At 39.3% G+C, this 19,375-nt stretch overlaps 1 protein-coding gene across 2 annotated transcripts in view; it reads left to right on the forward strand.

Annotated features, from left to right (window-relative positions):
* LOC111653083 (transcriptional enhancer factor TEF-1-like) overlaps positions 1–17,739 on the forward strand; it is a 42,372-nt gene extending 24,633 nt beyond the window's left edge. For both annotated transcript variants that reach the window (XM_023403545.2, XM_087173260.1), the window contains 9 exons: positions 167–229; positions 3,239–3,370; positions 3,614–3,663; positions 4,978–5,039; positions 6,692–6,819; positions 8,188–8,361; positions 11,557–11,697; positions 12,449–12,601; positions 12,724–17,739. In XM_023403545.2, coding sequence (XP_023259313.1) covers positions 167–229; positions 3,239–3,370; positions 3,614–3,663; positions 4,978–5,039; positions 6,692–6,819; positions 8,188–8,361; positions 11,557–11,697; positions 12,449–12,601; positions 12,724–12,837 — 1,017 coding nt within the window. In that variant the 3' untranslated portion in view covers positions 12,838–17,739. The remainder of the gene's footprint in view (positions 1–166; positions 230–3,238; positions 3,371–3,613; positions 3,664–4,977; positions 5,040–6,691; positions 6,820–8,187; positions 8,362–11,556; positions 11,698–12,448; positions 12,602–12,723) is intronic.
* Positions 17,740–19,375: the final 1,636 nt, after the last annotated feature.

The raw sequence follows: 19,375 nt of genomic DNA on the forward strand, positions 1-19,375 counted from the left end.
CCTCTCCTCTCCTCCCCTCTTCTCTCCTCTCCTCTCCTCCTCTCCTCCTCTCCTCCTCTCCTCTCCTTTCCTCTCCTCCTCTTCTCTCCTGTCCTCTCCTCTCCTCCTCTCCTCTTCTCCTCTCCTCCTCTCCTCTCCTCTCCTCTCCTCCTCTCCTCTCCTCCAGGTATCCAGTCATATTCAGGTCTTAGCCAGAAGAAAATCCAGGGAGTTTCAGTCCAAACTAAAGGTAAGGGGTGTAGTAATCTACAACATTTAGACTCAGTGGGTGATGTGTTCTTACTGTGAAAAAGCAGGAAGTGGCGTGTTTTACATTTCCAGTGTTTTAGTTATAAACACAGCTGATCAGTGAGGATTAGCTCTAATTACCACCATGAATGAACAAACCGAAGAAGCTCCACCTACAGACGGATTGTGGTTACCTCCACTACACCACATACGACACAGGAGCAGTCTGCTTGTTAACTTTTCCCTGCGACTGGATGGATGCCTGTCGCAGTGACTCCAGTATCCTAGGTGTCTAATTAGGCCTGTTTAGCTTTTCACCCCCTCCTGCTTCCTCCTCCTCCTCCTCCTCCTCCTCCTCATCCTGTCATTCTCTTACATCCATACATTCATTTACTCCTCTCCTCCCTCCCTCCTTCTTCTTACACTCTCTCCCACCCTCCTTTCAGTCTATTAATCTCTCACCCTCCGTGTCTCCTCCCTCTCTCCCTCTTTCTTGTTCTACCTCACTGTTGGTTGTAATTAACTTCATGTAGAGCAACAAAGGAGCGCTTGTTTTCCGAGAAGAGCAGTCAGAACCGCGGGCGGAAACAAAGCCGGGAACTGAATTGATGTTTGCGGTCATCAAATAAATGACAGATGGTTGATTAAAAGTAATACTATCGCTTATTTAAGTCAATGTCACAATAGGCGTCGAACACAGTAGACTAAAGTATATGTGCGTTAAAATTACATTAAAAAAGACATTTTGGCAGAATGGAAATGTGTCATTATACACAATATTTAGTTAAAACTCTTGATAGCTTGCAATTGTATTCAAAGATATTATTGTGTAACATGACAAATTCTAGACTACATGAAATAGGTGTCACCACCTTGAAGCATATTTGTATTTGAGCATAACACTAGACTGTTCTTAATAAAACCAGGAAAAACATAATATCAGAAATACGCTCCAAGGCACATGTTGTTCTCTAAACATGATATTAATCGCATCTTTTTATTATAGATTTATCATTATGGCTGTGTCTTTCATTATCAATCAATCTGTGGGTTATCTTTTCAATTTTAAGATTGCTTGTTTCATCAGAGAAAAATGGGTGAAATCTCACATTTGAGACGATGAAATGAGCAAATATTTATTATTATTTTGGATGGTGATATTCTGTTGTTTCTTATTGTCAGCAAATACAATGAAAATACAAAAAACTTATAATGAATAATGAATTCGTCCTAACAACAAGATTTACCTGTATAGCAAAGGTAATACTTGTTGGTAGGATGTGGGTGGCTGTCTACTGACGGCAGGACATGAACCGCCAACCCTCACGTCCACGTGCCGAAGTGTCCTTGGGCAAGACACTGACTCACTCGTAAGTCGCTTTGGATAAAAGCATCTGCCGAATGAGTAAATGTAAATATTATAATTTAAACTAAAATATGTTATTTATTTGCTCCACTGTTCATCACTGAGCCGCAGTGATATGATGGAACTGGGTTCTGTAGTTTATTTTGATTCCACATTAATAATCCTGCCACTGGAAATACTCACCAGAGCACAGAATATATATTGATTGATCCGAAAACAGTCCCCAACAAATTTCTGTTAGAATAACGTTTGCTAAAAACTACAATACCCAGCTGTTTTTAGGAAGTTCTAAAAATGTACATCCTCAGTAGGAACCTTTGTTTGTTTTGGGCTCTTTATGGGATTTGTTGACAAAAAGAAAAATATAGAATAACACCTGATAGATTATCAATATATATATATATATATTATATATATAAATAATTGGCTTTGTCAGCACTGATTTGCTAATAGCACATGAAAAGATGCTGTACAGTCTCTGTTCATTTGAACGTGATGTAAGATCCCTCCCTGCTGTTCGATTTCCCATTATAACTAAAACGCATGAGTCGGTCGTTCCAAAGAGCTCAGGTCAAGGATGTTATCAAACCCATATGGTTCCCGGTATTTAATATGAAAATCCAGCATGATTCCCATCTCAGTACCTCCTATAATGTTATTACCTCCCCTAGGAGGAGAGATTTCTCTCAGTGCCAATTAACTTGAGTGAAGCTGCCAATTAGTGATTCTCCAGCTATTGCACAGCCTGTAATTCCATTTCATTCAGCTGTTTTCTGCCTCATGTTTAATATTACTTTGAGTTCAGATGTTACAAATAATAATTCTACAAGTTCAGACTTGCTGTGAATGTGCTCTTTGTACAAGTGTTTGCCCAGAGGTAACGGCCCATGACAGTGCTCGTCAGAGACCAGATCATTGTGTTGTCTGAAGCACATTCAGCTCTGCTGTTGTTGCTATGACTTCCCCCAGGTCATTACACCCAAACTACACACATGTAGAGAAAGGTATTTTTCCCTCATGTCACTGAGAGACACTTTAGACAGAGACATGGATTTAGATGAATACACGTGGTTGGACATGGATTTTTGACTAGAGTTAGAAAGGCAAAACAAGGTCAAACAAGCATTGAAACTGCTGTAAATCGTTTAGTGTTTTATTCCTGAAAGTCCCCGTTCACTATTTACTGAAATCCCCTTTTTTAATCAGCGTTTTATTGTCTGTCAAGTTTTAGCTCTGAAGTTCTATTAAAACATACGAACAAAGCCTCAGATTTCTGAGTGCCACTGCTACTTTCCACAGTTGTTGTACTGTTGGTAAATGAGCCGCTCCATTCTGGGCAGTTTACTCAAATTGCTGTTTGTTAATTTGTGTAATTATAAAGTAGCAGGAGACGCCAGTCTGATCACAACCAATTCGATAATGATAGTAAGATAATGACAAGCGAATGGCGACAATTATGAGTTTTCCCCCTCGAGCTTTGATCGTCTGCAGGATTTTACATTCTCAAGATAATTCAAATTATTCCAAGATTTTCCTGCTTGTCATCACTCACTCTGCCGCTCTGCATTAGCAGTATAAATTGTATTCATCACAATGATATTCACAGTGATGACGGCGTCCGTGTGTGTGTTTGTTGACGTGCAGGACCAGAATGCCAAGGAGAAAGCTCTGCAGAGCATCTCCTCCATGTCCTCGGCTCAGATCGTCTCAGCCACTGCCATACACAGCAAGCTCCTGCCTGGAATAGTACGGGCCAGCTTCCCTGGCAACCCGCAGGTAACACAAACACACTGTATTTACATGTATTCTCTTCAAATAAATACAGGAAACACAAGGACATGAATAATAATAGGGCTTCTTTTCTCACAATCTGGACAGCACATATGCTCAGTTTGTGTCCCGGTGCGCACACAAGGACACACATGCTCACTGAATTGCATTCAAGGTTTGCAGCCTCGGTTCACTGTATTAATGTTTGTGTGTGTGTGTGTGTGTGTGTGTGTGTGTGTGTGTTTTCAGCTGTGGCAGGGGATGATCCCTGGGGGACAGTCCAGCTCCACCACAGAAGAGTAAGTCAAACTCACCTCACCATCATCTGACTCTGTTACTGATTGTCAGCTGTAAGATGTGTCACTGGTGTGATGTGGGAGGTTATTGGTGTGATTATATGACTGATAGTGTCGGTAAATCAAACACACAAACGTCAGCTCCCGGTAGCCACTCAGCTAGTTAGTTATCTTTTTTTATCGTCCCACAATTCCTTGCAAATCCTTCCTTGTTTCACGAAATCCCCTCCCATTTTGTGATGCACTAAAAATTAATTTTCTCTAATTAACATGCATAAAAACGTAAAAAAAAAACCTATATATACTTTTATTTAGTTATTAGATCAATGGCTCAACTTTCTCTACTTGTGTATTAATTTCTTGTTATCTTATTCCAACATTTCAGTCCTTCTTGCTTTGTTTTTGTGGTTAGAAAAAGGAGTATTTATCACCTGTGTTTTATGAATAAAGTGGTTTAAAAGGGTGTAAGTGGAGTCAGATTCTCTTCACACCGCAGTTGTTGTTTCCTAAATCCTCATGAATTAAGATTCACATCTTTTCTTGAACTCATGATGTATTCAATCAAAGGAAATCTGGGCAGGAAAGGAGATTCGTTGCCTAATCTGACACAGTGATCATCTCAATAGTTTAGCCTGTAACTACCAGTAAAGACCCTTTTAACCCTGGATGTTGTTACTGTAACTGAGTTTCCAAAGCTAAAAGTACGCTGATGCACTTCATCCACCTGTTGTGTATGAAGTCTGATTTTTTTTTTGTATAAGGACGTGGACACATTTGTAGCTTGTTTGTAGCAGATGGAAATGTTCACAAAAATAAATAAAATAAACATCAAATGTCTCGTCTCCGTTAATATTTGAGAAACCCACCGGTGTGATTTCTGCTGACCCACATGACTGATGTCTTTCCACATTTTGGCAATAGTTACTGATATTAATGTCTCTATGAAGACATTATGCAGCGGTTCAGACTCGGGGGACTAGCTCCACTGCTGTTTCCATGTCTGACATTAGCTCCTGTATCACACAGACAGCAGTTAGAGCGGATCATTGTGCTCCGAGTTCAAACCCATGCTCAATTCACTGCCGGCCGCTGTTACACGACCATGTCATGATGGCGATAATGGTAGTAAATGGGGCTGGTATAGCTTTTACTGAACTCAGCGACACTCTTGACTTCTGTTCTGATGTTACTGTTCACACAAGACGCAAGAACAGAATTCCTTTCTATGTACAATAACATGTACAATGTGATCGGCCCGACTGTGTCTCTTCTTTCAGCCTTTTCAACGCTCTCCCGTCTGTCTCTTCTTTCTTTCAGCATCAAGCCGTTCTCTCAGCAGGCCTACAATGTGCAGACAGCAGGGACCACCACAATCTCAGGTGAGAGGGACCACGGTGCAATTAGTTCCTTTCTGTAAAGCAGACAGGCGGCCCCTCTCTCCTGTCATTTAGGCAGCCGGCTCTCTACAGGGTGGTTTTTTGACTCGGTCAGGGCGCCTGGATCTCCAGTGTGCCTCGAGGTTTGTCTTGTGACGCGTTGTGCCTGTTGCTATAACGTCTGATGGTCTGGTCAATTGCCATCACCACATAAAAGAGAGCCTGCTAATGCTAGCTAGCTCTCTGCCTTTCTATAATAGGAGACAAAACTCTTGAGTGCGCAGGAGCTTGAGATGATTCAGCGACTGCAAGCAGGGGAAGGTCAAATTCACTTTGTTGTTTGACAGGGGAGAGATCACTCGTCGATTCACCTTCTGTCTCTTGACTCTCTTTCCTTTTAATTCTTCCTGTTTCCAACCAGCAATCCATTTTGATACTCCAGTTTTTTCCATGGATGTAATCAAACTGAGATAGCAGACACGTATATGATATGGTCTGGCCGACAACAACATGACAGTTCAAATCACTGGCTTTAATATGAGAAAAAAGTTTTTAAATGTCACACATTTACATAATATCTGTGTTTTATTTGAAGTGTTGATCCATTAGAAGATATATTTGTGGTTTTAAGAACCAGAAACCATCTCAATGTAGTTTTACATCTAATCTCTCAGGCTTCTCTCTGGAGCTGCAGTAACAACAGGTCGGTGAGCCAATCAGAAGAGAGGAGGCTCTGGGTTTCTCTTCTGATTGGTTGACTGCTTTCTGAGTTATCAAATAAAAATAAAGCAGATTTCAGGTAAAACACTCAGAGAAATCTAATCCTGCAAGGCTTGGACGGTGGGTCTGGGTGGGCGGGGCTCGGGACATGGCTGAGAGAGGTGACTCTATAGTTGTGTGCTCATTTCTCTGTGGACTGAGGCTTTGATACTTTCACAGTATTAATATAGAACCTAGACCTGATCTATAATCAAACAACACATGGAAATCTCACTGTATACAATATGGGACCTTTAAACCATTTCAATGTTTTTTAAAGATAATATTGTTTTCTAATATTTAAAAACATTATTTATATTTTTGTTATTTTTATAATTACATCTGGGCACCAAAATTGTACTGTTTTGCAAATGCAAACTTGCAATTCCTTCGCATTAATGTTCCAAACTAATTGGCTGATTCTAGTGGGAATATGTCTCTACAAAAGCTGCTCTTCAGGAATTTAAGAAGGCAACTTGAAATTTTACTCAAAGTGGATGATGGCAGCTGTCAGTAACAGTGGCATGAAGCTAAATGACAAGAGAGAGGCTTTTGTAAATGGAGGGTATGAGTTTTCAGTCAGCACCCATGGGATTTCAGGGTGTCCTCATCATTGTCGCCGTTTTCCATCCACTTTTATTAACTGCTTTTCAGTGCGGGACCTTCACCTCAGTCGGGCTTTGTCCACGAGACTCCAGTAATGGCATACATTTTACACATTTGCAGCAAAGAATAATGCTAGCGTTGCTGCTAACCCTGTTAAATAGCATGATTGTACATGATGACAGTGGCGAAGTGAGGTTAAACTGAATGTGTGTGCCTTGTGTGTGCGTGTGTGTGCGTGTGTGTGTGTGTCTGTGTGTGTGTGTGTGTGTGTGTGTGTGTGTGTTATCTAGCCTACGAGCCTCCCACTACAGCCCAAACACACAGAGAGCCAGCGTGGCAGGGTCGCTCTATCGGCACCACCAAACTACGACTGGTGGAGTTTTCATCTTTCCTGGAGACACAGAGGGACCAGGAGGCAGTGAGTAACACACACACACACACACACACACACACACACACACACACACACACACACAGAGCACCAGACTACAATAAGCACTCCCTATTGTCCCATAAACCGAGATGACAGATAACCCCACAGCAGAGAACAACGTTAAAGCCCTTTGTGTGTCTCCGTGTATGAATAACCTTTGTAAAGCTCTATCTCTCCTCTGCTCAGTCTATCTGTCATCCTGCCACACTGTGGACTCACTGTCATTTTTCTACTTTGGGCTCACAGACAGTTGGCATTCATCTTGTTGCTTTCTGTTTGGACAGTAAAAAAAAAAAAAAAACAACTTCTTACTGTTGTACAGTGACATTGAAATAGACGCTTTTGTCAAAATGTCTCACCTTTCCTGTATTATGTACATTACTGTACATAAGTTCGAGCAGAAAATTTCCTTAAAGGTAACAAAAGAATCATTGTTGGTTGACAAAAACACACTGTTTAAGGAAAAATGTAGTGTTTTTACAACCTCAATAGAGCTGAGCAAATTACAATTCATGATCAAGAGCATGCCTGTGTTGGTGGTGAACATATTACACTTGATAAGTTTATACCAAGTATAATCACAAACCTGTCGTGTTTCTGCATTAAAACAATTAAGAAAAACTACGTAGGTTACTCCTTCAGTCACAGTTTTGACTTCAGGGTTGCCCCTAGCTAAAAATGTTCCTGGCCGACTAGTAGTCGTTAGTCGAAGCCATTCATGAACTTGTCGACACCTTTATGATTTTAATTTAAATATATATTTCTGGGCGGCATCGGAAAGTGGTTCGAGTCCAGGCCTGATGAAGAAGGTTTAAGTAACATTGTTAACACTGTGCTCAGTTACAGAGAAACAAAAAACCATAATAACAAGCACAATCACGCAGCGAGCCGCCTGTTAATGACAGACAAAAGCAGTAATGATTCTGAAAGTGTTGGGAGAATGTTAGAGCGAGTAGCCATGCTAAGTGGCTAACATTAAGCTACTTATATGTTTCAAATGATAAGCCAAATGTTGAGGCCGATGAATGATAAGTGAGTGGTGGCCTTTTGCTGTTGAATGTCCTTTATCCTCTAGAATTGATGGTCAAAACTAAAATTACTAAAATAAGACCCATTCTGTACAAAGATGACTTTATCTTTTAATTTCTTATTAATAAAATCAATATTATATCTACAAAATATTATGTCTGAATGCTGAAGGGGCTCTGGAATTAACCAAAATGTCAAAATGAAAACCAATCCACAGAAAACACTGCGTCTGTCTTTTGCTGTGTAAATTCAACAGTTTTCCACCTGTCTGCACCTTTTCTGCCCCCATCCTCGTTTGATGAATCCACTTCTCTCTCTCCTCAGTACAACAAGCACCTATTTGTGCACATCAGCCAGAGCAGTCCGAGCTACAGCGACCCACTGCTGGAGTGTGTGGACATCAGGCAGATCTACGACAAGTTCCCCGAGAAGAAGGGCGGCCTCAAGGAGCTGTTCGGCAAGGGCCCACAAAACGCTTTCTACCTGATCAAGTTCTGGGTGAGCAGGCAGACACTTGACTAATTCCTGTTTTTGCGATCTCTATATCAGCTATATACCAGCTTCACATCCATCTGAAATATTTAAGGTCTCAAAAATACTTTCTTTCATATTTCAGGCAAGGTTTTTTTTTTTCTCAATTTCGTATTTAAATTTTTGTTGTTGTGAGTGAGCAGGGTTAGCACGTAGCTCGCTAGTTATTCCTGTATTTTTCCACCCAGTGCCATATCTTTGCCTGTACTTACAAGTGTGTGTGTGTGTGTGTGTGTGTGTGTGTGTGTGTGTGTGTGTTGTATGTGTGTTCTGTCTTTCCACCTGGGATATGGAGGTGGTGGGTTGATGAAAGCACAGTCGCTTTGTTTGAACACCTGCTCACCTCCTGATTCACGGGTTGCTCTGTCTCCACCTGGGCGTGTGTGTGTGTGTGTGTGTGTGTGTGTGTGTGTGTATGTGTTTCACTTTACTGTTAGTGCTGCAGTACACCAAAGGACTTTCAAAAATCCCGGCAACACAACACATCACACATTTAGTCATTTATTTTCCATCAGTGCTGCAGACACTGTGATAATCACAGAGTATCAGGTATCTGCTTATGTGCAGTTTACAATGCTAACAGTGGCAGATTTTCCACTCAGGATTCGCATTCATTTTTTATGTCTCTGGAATTTTCAGGAAAAGCTTTTAGGGTGAGAACCAATCATGTTTTATCGCTGAATGTAACTCAGATAATGAGTTTGGCTATAGTTAAACTTTTTCAAATCTAATAGTGAGTAGGACAGAGCTGCTAACATTAGCATTAACATTAGCGTAAGCTTTGATAGCATCCAAGCCCAACTTCTATACAGGGGGGAAATACCACAGAGTGGATGTGCTATCATGAATCATGTTTTTATTTTTAACCTAACCCCACAAAATAATGTAGTATAAAATTTTCTCCCTTAATTGTCTTTGGAAGTTACCCTGGTTTAAGTTTCTACTGTAGCTAGCAAGGTAGTTAGCCTGACATGCTAACAGCTGCATCTTATGTTACAGGAGACTAACACCTACCCTTGTGTTTTTGTTGTTGGAGAGCTTCTAAGAAAGTCACCACAAGCTCTTTAAATGCATCGTATGACTTTCACTAGAGTCCCATGTGGAGAAAACTGTACCCGTAAACTGTACGTTAAGATGGATGTAGCCTCCGTGACGTCATTCACAGGTGTCTGAAGAGTGGTTTTGAAGCTCAGAGTGGGCTGCTCTGCCGTCACCATCTTGGCAGCCAAGATGGTGACTCTGAGCTTCAAAACCTGACTTAACCTAACTCCCTGCTAATCCAAAAATGGGCAGTGAGGTGGGGCATGCATGGAGCCAAGACTTTGGTGGTGCACTTAAAGTGGCCACGCCCTCAATGATACATAACTTGAAGCCTTAATATAATTTAAACGGGTGTGCCCCCATACAGTTGCCACGAAGGGAGAAATTAGCCATACACCCCCAAACCATTTTATGTACCATGCTGTAAACATGTTTATTTCTGCTGTAAAGTTGAGCATTTTAACGTGCGACTCTATTTGGGGCCAGCCTCTAGTGGTCATTTGAGGAACTGCAGTTTTTGGCACTTCCGTGTTACTTTCATTTATTGTATAGGTGATGAGGTGTGCTCCTCGCAGCATGAAAACAAACAAGTGTGTGTGTGTCATGTAGAGAGCTTCCCCTCTGAATTTAATTAAAAAGCTCTCTGATCTACCACAATGGTGTGTGTTTCTGATAATCTGCTGCTTTAATAGAGCACAGTTCCATGTTTGTGTGTGTGCATGCACGAAGGAATGTGCATGTGGGTGACTTAGCACATGGTGTGATTGTGTGTGTGCCTGTGTGTGTTGTCAGCCCTGAGACACACAGTGCTCCTTAGAGAACTCATTACAAATAGTACAAACCCTTCTCCACTTCTCTCAGCCTGTAATCCAGGTGCAGCATGTTCTCACTGTTCTGATTAAACATTTTCCAACTTCAACTTCACAAAGTAGCACAAAAAATAATGTTAGCAGGTTAGTATCTCACTATTTGTATAGTCTTACAAAAGTTCCTTTAAGCATAAGCAAACATGCCACCAAAAAAATGACACCAAAATTTTAAAGCCCAGGTCAACCAACATATAACAACACAAATGTTCTTACTACCTGTTTGTCCAGGGTTTGAGATCTCTCTCTCTCTCTCTGAGGTTTCTGCTTCCTCCTCAATATAATGGAGGGAAAATTATTTTGTTGGTGGTGTTCACAGCACTCAACAATCACTGTTAACATTCAGCCGCCTGCAGGTAACCCATTCATGTCAATGTCACGCCGTGCAGCCAAAAATTGTAGAAATTCACTGAAATTTATTGCATATTCTTGTGATCGCAAAGTTTCGTTTCGCAAAATGTGTTTTAGAAAATTTCTAATATTTCTATTTGTTGTTGTGGTGCAACCAAAGAAACATTTTTGGTTTGAATATTTCAGTGTAAACACCACTTCAACAAACAGCTGGAAAAGGTTAACACAGAGTGTGTATGAAAGAATCCGACAGAGTGGAAGAAGATCATTTTAACTACCTCAAAGCTACTTAAGAATAAACAAAAGGAGAAAACTGTGAGTAGTTAAAAAATCAAACAGCAGTGTCTTTATCCCTGTGTCCCTGTCTGGATAATCCAAAAACCTTACTGCCTGTGAACAGTTTTCATAGGGACTATTTCTCCAAGAGAAAATAAAACTGTCCCATTGACCTCCATTATACTGGGCTGGGTTTAAGAATGTATGACTGTCCAAAGTCACACAGTTTTTTTCTGATGTCTTGTTTGATGAGAAGAAAGTGGTGGGAGCTGTACAAACCCGGTTTCAGAGTCTGCACTGATAAACAGCAGATTATTGCCTGATGAAGATAAGGCTGCTCGAGTTTATATACAGCTTAATTTTTGAACATGGCCTTTTGTTGTTTTAGTTGTTTAGTTTTAGTTTTAGTTGTATAATAGGAGGACTCAGTCAGCCTCAACCTGATGCTGCATGCTGTGCAGTGTGGACACATGTAATGTGGCTGACTCACCAGCAGAGGGAGCTGTTGGCTAATTTTGATAGCACAAAGCATTACTCATTTATTATACTCCAAGACCAAATCCATCAACAGTCATTTATATTAGTGATAACGCTGTAAATCATGATGTTTTTGCTCTGTGGTTTCCAGGCGGACCTGAACTATAATGTGCAGGACGACCCCGCGGCCTTCTACGGTGTGACCAGCCAGTACGAGAGCTCGGAGAACATGACCATCACCTGCTCCACCAAGGTCTGCTCTTTCGGCAAGCAGGTGGTTGAGAAAGTGGAGGTGAGGATGGTTTTAAATTCTCATTATGAAATTTGGTCTATAGAAGCAATGTGGGAGGTTTTCATGGATGTTCAACACCTGCTGTGCTGAACCTTTAAACAAGAGGAGGGGGACGTTAAAGCTCAGCCAATAAAACCTTTAACACTTTCTTCTCTTAACATGTCTTTTAAGGGTTTCTGGCTCACAGAAAGTGATGGCTTTTATGTAGTTACTAAATTGAATTAAATTCTGGCAGCCACTGTGGAACAAAGAAACCATAGACACACAAGGTCCAGGGTTGGAAGTCGATGTTTAATTGACGAATTATCAACATAAATGTTCATTCAGAGCTTTCACATTAGAGATGCTTTAAATCAGTCGCAGTCGGTTGTAAGAGAAAACCAGCTTAAAAGTATGAAATTTTAGTTTTGTACTCCCCTAAATTTGTGGGACTTGTAAGAGACAGATATTTTAAAAGTAGTTAAGTATCGTTAAAGCAGAGACTCCAAAAACATTGGATCCTACATTTTTACATATCCCACATCATTCATGCTCTTCTACTTTTTTATGCAGACATTGTGTCACCAAATAAATAACCCCTTATGACATCTCTACAGTTATGTCCTCAAGACTTGACAAAGCTCCTTCAGAGGACATTATACAACGGTTTTCACAGCCTGAGGTCCCCTTAAATGGTTCGTTACTAGATTTTATTTGATAATAAGCATCCTCTCTCTCTCTCTCTCACTCTCTCTCTTTCTCTCTCTCTCAGACGGAGTATGCGCGGTTTGAAAACGGGCGTTTCGTCTACAGAATCAGTCGCTCTCCGATGTGTGAATACATGATCAACTTCATCCACAAGCTCAAACACCTGCCTGAGAAATACATGATGAACAGCGTGCTGGAGAACTTCACTATTCTGCTGGTGAGGACATCAGTCAGTCAGCGTGTCTATTTTGTCTACGTATCCGTGTGTGCATGTATTATATTATGAACATCTGACTTTAAAATCCTTTCTTTCCTGTGTGTGTGTGTGTGTGTGTTCAGGTGGTGAGCAACAGAGACACTCAGGAGACCTTGCTGTGTATGGCGTGTGTGTTCGAGGTGTCCAACAACGAGCATGGAGCACAGCACCACATCTATCGACTCGTCAAGGAATAACACACACACTTATACATATAAATATATATATACACACATACACGGACACACACATATGGCCTTTGTTTGGTGACTGATCGCGACACTGGAGGTAAAAAAAAAAAAAAAAAAAAAAAAAGTCTTTCAGCCAAACAACTTCGATTTAGTGGAGGAAGAAATTGGCTGCATTTTCACTGCTGCTCACGAGACAAAACATTAAGAGGTAGTTTTTAATTAACATCAGATGTGACACAGTACGCTGCAGAGGCCTCCCCAACAGGAGCATTTCAACACAAAATATTAAATCCACCCTGAGTATTAGATGCTCATTAGCTGGAAAAAAAAGCACAGTGGCAGTGCAGCCATAGAAACACATTAAAATCGACCTGGGTGGCTTTCCCCAAGAACATCCTGACTCAGACATCAAAGGGAGATGTCACGTCTCCTGCTAATTGGTTTTCTTACCCACTTTCACCCAGCAAATTCACATTCTGCTGTTCTGATGATGGAGATGAAAGTCGTGTCGTGTCTGTCACGTGTGTTTTGGGGAAACTCAGCCCAGGGAGAGGAAGAAAAAAAAAGATTTTCAACATTTTCATTTTCTGCCCCTGTGAAATAAGTGTGTGTGTGTTATCTGCGAAGATATTGACGGACACTGAAGGTCAGACCCTGTGTATCATCAATAACCAGAGAAGGAAATAACACTACTGCATTATCATATAGTACAATATAGAGGTGGATTTGTACAGATAGCCACTGCGAATTGTGTGAGCTGCATTCTTGCACAAAAAAGAGGTTTGTCCCAAAGAGAAGAGAAAATCAAATTTTTACCTTTTGTATGTTTTCATCTAAAAAAAAAAAAAAAAGAATAGCTTCTAAACTTTGGGAAATTGTTTATTGATAGTAGCATATAGACTATATTTTAATTCCAGGAACACTATCTAAAATTTATGTCAATAAGAAACTATAAGTGAAATTGAACAATTCAGGTACCTTTTTTTGTGCAACAGGTGACCCTTCATCTTCTAGATATAAATAAATAAATAATAAGTCAAGAGTTTGTTAAAGTTATAATCCTCAAGATTTCAGTCCCAGTTGATTTGGCGTTAAATACATTCTGTTTCCTGTGGCCCTTTCACAGTAAAAGCCAGCACCTATAGGAAATGTTGTGTTTGCATTAATACAGATCCGATACCACTCTAAGAGATTAAACAGTAGATGACGAGGCTGATTTGAATAAGATAAACTACAAACATTGGATTACATGTTTCCTGTTATTTGAGCCAAAGGTTGGATTTAATTTGATGAGAATCTTGAGGATTAAAACTTTAAATATCTTGTGGTCGGTCCATGGGAAAGCACTGTGAACCTTCTGAACTATACAACAACGTCATTCATGGTGTTTCAAGGAAAGGAAAAGTTTCATACGGTTAAAAGAAACGGCTAAAAGAAACCTGTGATCTGCAAATTAAGCCTAGCTTAGTTCAATATTCTTATACCAGCTAACTTGAGCTTTAACTCATCCGTACTGACACAGGTGTTCAAGCCTGAAATATTACCACAACCATATTTAAATTGAAGTTTTCCACAGCTTGTTCAGTGCTTGATTTCAGCTCTAGGGGGCATTAATTCAGTTGAAGACACAGTTCCCTTTAATCAGTGGAGGACTGGTTTCTTCCAGTTACACAACACTATGTCAGCATAGAAGTGATTTATGAAACAGAAACCAAAAAACTGTTGAAGTGATGTGTACTGTAGCAGGTGTCGACCGGTGGTCCGTCCGTGTCATGCTCAGCAGCATGAAGTGCCTTTGGTTGGAGACAGAAGTAGAAGTTTTTACTCTGTTTTTATGAGAGTCCTGATAATTTTGCTGTTGTAGATGGTGGGTAGAAATATACGGAGACGCATTATAGGGATCACATGCTCCAGTATTCAGTGTCTTGTCCAAATTCTATATTTAAAGGCTGTTTCTTGTTGTAATTTGTAGACAGTCAGCAGTGGACCATCCTGAATTATCTGTTTTTATTTCCCACATGATGTCAGTGAGACACACTCTGGTTCTTTTTGTGTCTGATGGATTATAACCAACATGTGTTTGCATTTACATGTATGTGTGACAGGTTCATGTTGAAACAGCTTCCACATGATGGTGCCTCATTCATAAAATGCAGCAGTTACTACGACAGAAGACCAATTCTAACTTGTATCTTCACATCCCCACTGTAATATAATTGAAAAAAATAATTGGGCCATTATTATAGACTTAAATAGGGCCGCAATCATGTTCATCACTTCTTCACTTTGTTGCCAAGAATTAAATGAGAAGACTGATACTAGTTTTATGCCACGATAAACATGAAGCTACAGCGGTTAGCTTATCTTAGCTAGCATAATAATTGGGAACAGCTAGCCTAGCTCTGTCTGACGGTAACGACATCTTATCAGCACCTCTAAAGCCAACTGATATGTTAAATCTCAGTTGTTTAATCCATTAAAAACCGTAGTGTGCAGTCAATAAGTGTGTTTCTATCCAGCTGGTTTTATGCATATTTTCAATTTGCACATAAAAAAACCTAAGTGGGAAATTCAAAAACTCAAAATAGCAAAAAAAAAGAAGTTTTTACGTATTGGTGGAAAAAGTTTGTATATTGATAAAAGCAAACTGCAATGGAAACATGACTTCAGATATATGTTTTCTACTTTGGTCCCACTGTTCTAGGAGCGACTGGTGCTCTAATAATTACATATTAATACTGCAACAGTCTAATGGCAACCAGCACTACCAAATGTTTATGTCAATGAACCAAATTGCATAACAGTAGTGTAATGAGTATTTGAGCTGTATATGGTGGGAAACCTGAGTTATGCGCCTGACCATGAAATAGTCCAGTACCTAACCCAATAAAGTTACAACAAACACAATGCATATTGAGTGAGTTTCAGAGGTGCTAGTAGACAGATTTTTATTTTATGTTAATTTTATTTTAGTTGTGTCCCACTGTTCCAGCCTAAGCTAAGCTAAACTAAGCTAACTGGCTTTTGACTGTGCTTCGTATTTACTGTATAAATATGCATATTTAGTGTATAAACGTGCTTGTGGCATCAATATTCTCACCTAACTCCTGGCAGCTGCTGTTATAAACCACACTATCTTACAATTAGCATCCCACATGACCAAATAATGTCTATCAACACCTGGTCCATTGATAAACAGAGGACTGTTCCAACAAGTAAAACTCTGGATAACTTACTCAGCAAACCTAGTCAGGGTTAATACACATACCTGCTTGTTAACAGATCCCAGAGCTCCTTTCAGGTGATTTGACACTCACAACACTCACAATAATGTCTCATTTGGACATAAAACAATAGAATTACTTGCATATTAATGAATGAGGCCCAGAAGTTTTCATATGTTTATAATAATGAATGCCTCTGGAGGAAGCTGATCAGCAAACTGTCATGACTCACAGGGTTATGTTTCCAGTGTGACCAGCTGGGATGCTATGTGGTGTCCAGAACATCCAGGAACATGGTGTTTTAGGGCAACGTCTACTATTTTACCAAACCTGAAAAAGAGCCATCTTTAATCAGAGCTGGCCACCTGTTAAATATTCGGTCTTGATGAGTAACGACTCAGAAGACTTTCTACCTTTGTGCCTAAAAGTATTTCGATTTGTCAACCTCCAAAACCACTATATTTTGACTCTATTTGTCTGAAGACTCCTGTGGGTGTCAGCCCATCTGTCCAGTAAAACACCATCATCTCAACACAGCGGTGAATCATAATGTCAGGAGAATTCCCCTCTGCCTGCAGCTTTCCCAGAGTTTAGTCTCAAGCAGTGGTAGTATGTTGTTTGCAGACAGACCACTCGGCCTTCACACCAGAGTACCGACATGTAACATGTACATGGTAATCTTAACACACAGCCTCAGAGGGCTGATCTTTGCAATAATGACCCTCTGTCTGGACATTATCTACCACCTGCTTACCAAAGACGGTCGCCATGCAACACAAAACACAGAGGAAAAGTGATTTATTACAAGCTAGAGTTACTTACAAGCTTCTGCCAAAAAAAGAGAGACTTCTAAGGAACAGGACTATCATCTTAGAAACATCTGTAGCTCATGGGCTACAATGTAAAATTGTACAGATATAAGTAAAACAAAACAAAACACATGAATAAACAAAAATGAATGGGAACTAGGTTTGAATTTGACCCGTCACACCAATTGTGGACACCTTCTATCATCTTGTTTGGCGGACTGAAGAAGCCCTGTATGAGAAGGAAACTGATTTATTCAAAATGCCCTAAAAATGTCTGTTAAACTCACCTGTAGGGCTTTTACTGTTAAATGTCTACTCATTGTAACCAACTAGAGAATGTGCTCACACTAATAAAAGCCCCACAAAGAGCAGTGTATACATTCAAACTGCAGTGAACTGCTGAGTTTCTGAATCATTGTTGTATGTGTTGTCGATGTTATCTCGTACGTGCAAGTTGGATATTTATCTTCTTTTCCGAACCTCATGTGGCAAAGAAATCCTGTCTGTAATCAATTCCAAAATGGCCTTGAAATCTTTTTCACTCCAGTGCATGTGCAATGCATCTGTGTGTGTGCACTGAGGGTTTTTTTGATAAGGTGCTTTGTATAAAGGTGACAATAACGTTTATTACAGATGTTGTGTATATCTTTGATATTCTAATGTTTATCCTATTTTGCGAAGAAGAGAGAACATTTAGGAAAAAAAAATCCAAAAGCTAGTAACGTGTGTCTGTTGGTACTGCACAGGGTCTGATCTTTGCTTTGTAACCTTTTTTTCCCCTCATGGCTAAAAGTATGGTAGATATTTTCTAGCTTTGTAGAGACTTTGTACGCATATGCTATTCAGTTTAAATAAATGGTCAGTTCCAAACTGTGCTCTGGGGTTTTGTCTTTACTCATTAATCCACATTGAACAATCTGGTTATTTATTTTATTTCCTCTTTTGTTTCTGATTTTATTCTCCTCCAATCTCCTCTCTTTTAGCATTTTCTTATTTTATCTTTACTATTTTGTCTTAATTTTTATTTGATTTTTAATGTCCTACCTTTCATTTCTGGTTTTATACTTGGTTTAATACATCTCTGTTTTAGTATTTTATTATTTATCTTTATTAATCTATTTTTATCTTTGCTTTAGAGTCTACAGTGTTTCCTCAGTTCCTGTTATTGTTGTCCTAATATTTAGTAGTGTTTTTATCCCTTATTGCTCTCTCTGTCTGTCTGTCTGTCTGTGTGTGTGTGTGTGTGTGTGTGGGTGTGTGTGAGAGAGTGAAGGGGTGGGGGATGCTTTTTGTATTGCTTCTGTTCTGTAAAACACTTTGTGTTACATTATTTGTATGAAAAGTGCTATACAAATAAAGTCTGATTAACTGAACAATGGTGCCTAGAATCTTGACTCGAAATGCACAATTATACAGTTTATTTTTATTAAATTTGATCATTGTTAGCCTATACACATTATCAAGGGCATATGTTTGCATATGGACACTAGGGACATGTCCCTGCCGATATTTTGATAGGACAGAATTGTCCCTACTAATATATGAGTGAACTCATTCGCACAATCTTTGGAGTGAAAACATATAAGATCATTCCAATGGGCCCTACAAGAGGATACGTCTCCAAGACAACTGATTTAGGCATGCAAGCATTACTATGATGTTCTTGTCACATATTTTATGCCTTACTATACAATGACGGTTTTATCACGTGTTCATGACATTTTTGATGACTAACTATTCTATTACGTTTTTATTGCGTTTTTTATGCCTTACTATACTATGACTTTTTTATGACTTTTTATGCGTTACTATACTATGACTTTTTGTGCCTTACTATACTATGACTTTTTATGCCTTGTTATACAATGACGTTTTATGCCTTACTATACTATGACGTTTTTATGACTTTTTATGCCTTACTATACAATGACTTTTTATGCCTTACTATACTATGAAGTTTTTATGACTTTTTATGACTTGCTATACTATGTCGTTTTTATGACTTTTTATGCCTTGTTATACAATGACGTTTTATGCCTTACTATACTATGAAGTTTTTATGACTTTTTATGACTTGCTATACTATGACTTTTTATGCCTTACTATACTATGTCGTTTTTATGCCTTACTTATACTATGTCGTTTTTATGATTTTTTATGCCTTACTATACTATGTCATTTTTTTTTACTTTTTATGCCTTACTATACTATGTCGTTTTTATGACTTTTTATGCCTTACTATACTATGTCGTTTTTATGACTTTTTATGCCTTACTATACTATGACTTTTTATGACTTTTTATGCCTTACTATACTATGTCGTTTTTATGACTTTTTATGCCTTACTATACTATGACTTTATATGCCTTACTATACTATGACTATTTATGCCTTACTATACAATGTCGTTTTTATGACTTTTTATGCCTTACTATACAATGACTTTTTATGCCTTACTATACAATGACTTTTTATGCCTTACTATACTATGACGTTTTTATGACTTTTTAT

This window comes from Seriola lalandi, unplaced genomic scaffold (genome assembly GCF_002814215.2).
Source record: "Seriola lalandi dorsalis isolate HSWRI2012SDOR001 ecotype SW California unplaced genomic scaffold, Sedor1 jcf7180002054143, whole genome shotgun sequence".
Lineage (NCBI taxonomy): Eukaryota > Metazoa > Chordata > Actinopteri > Carangiformes > Carangidae > Seriola > Seriola lalandi.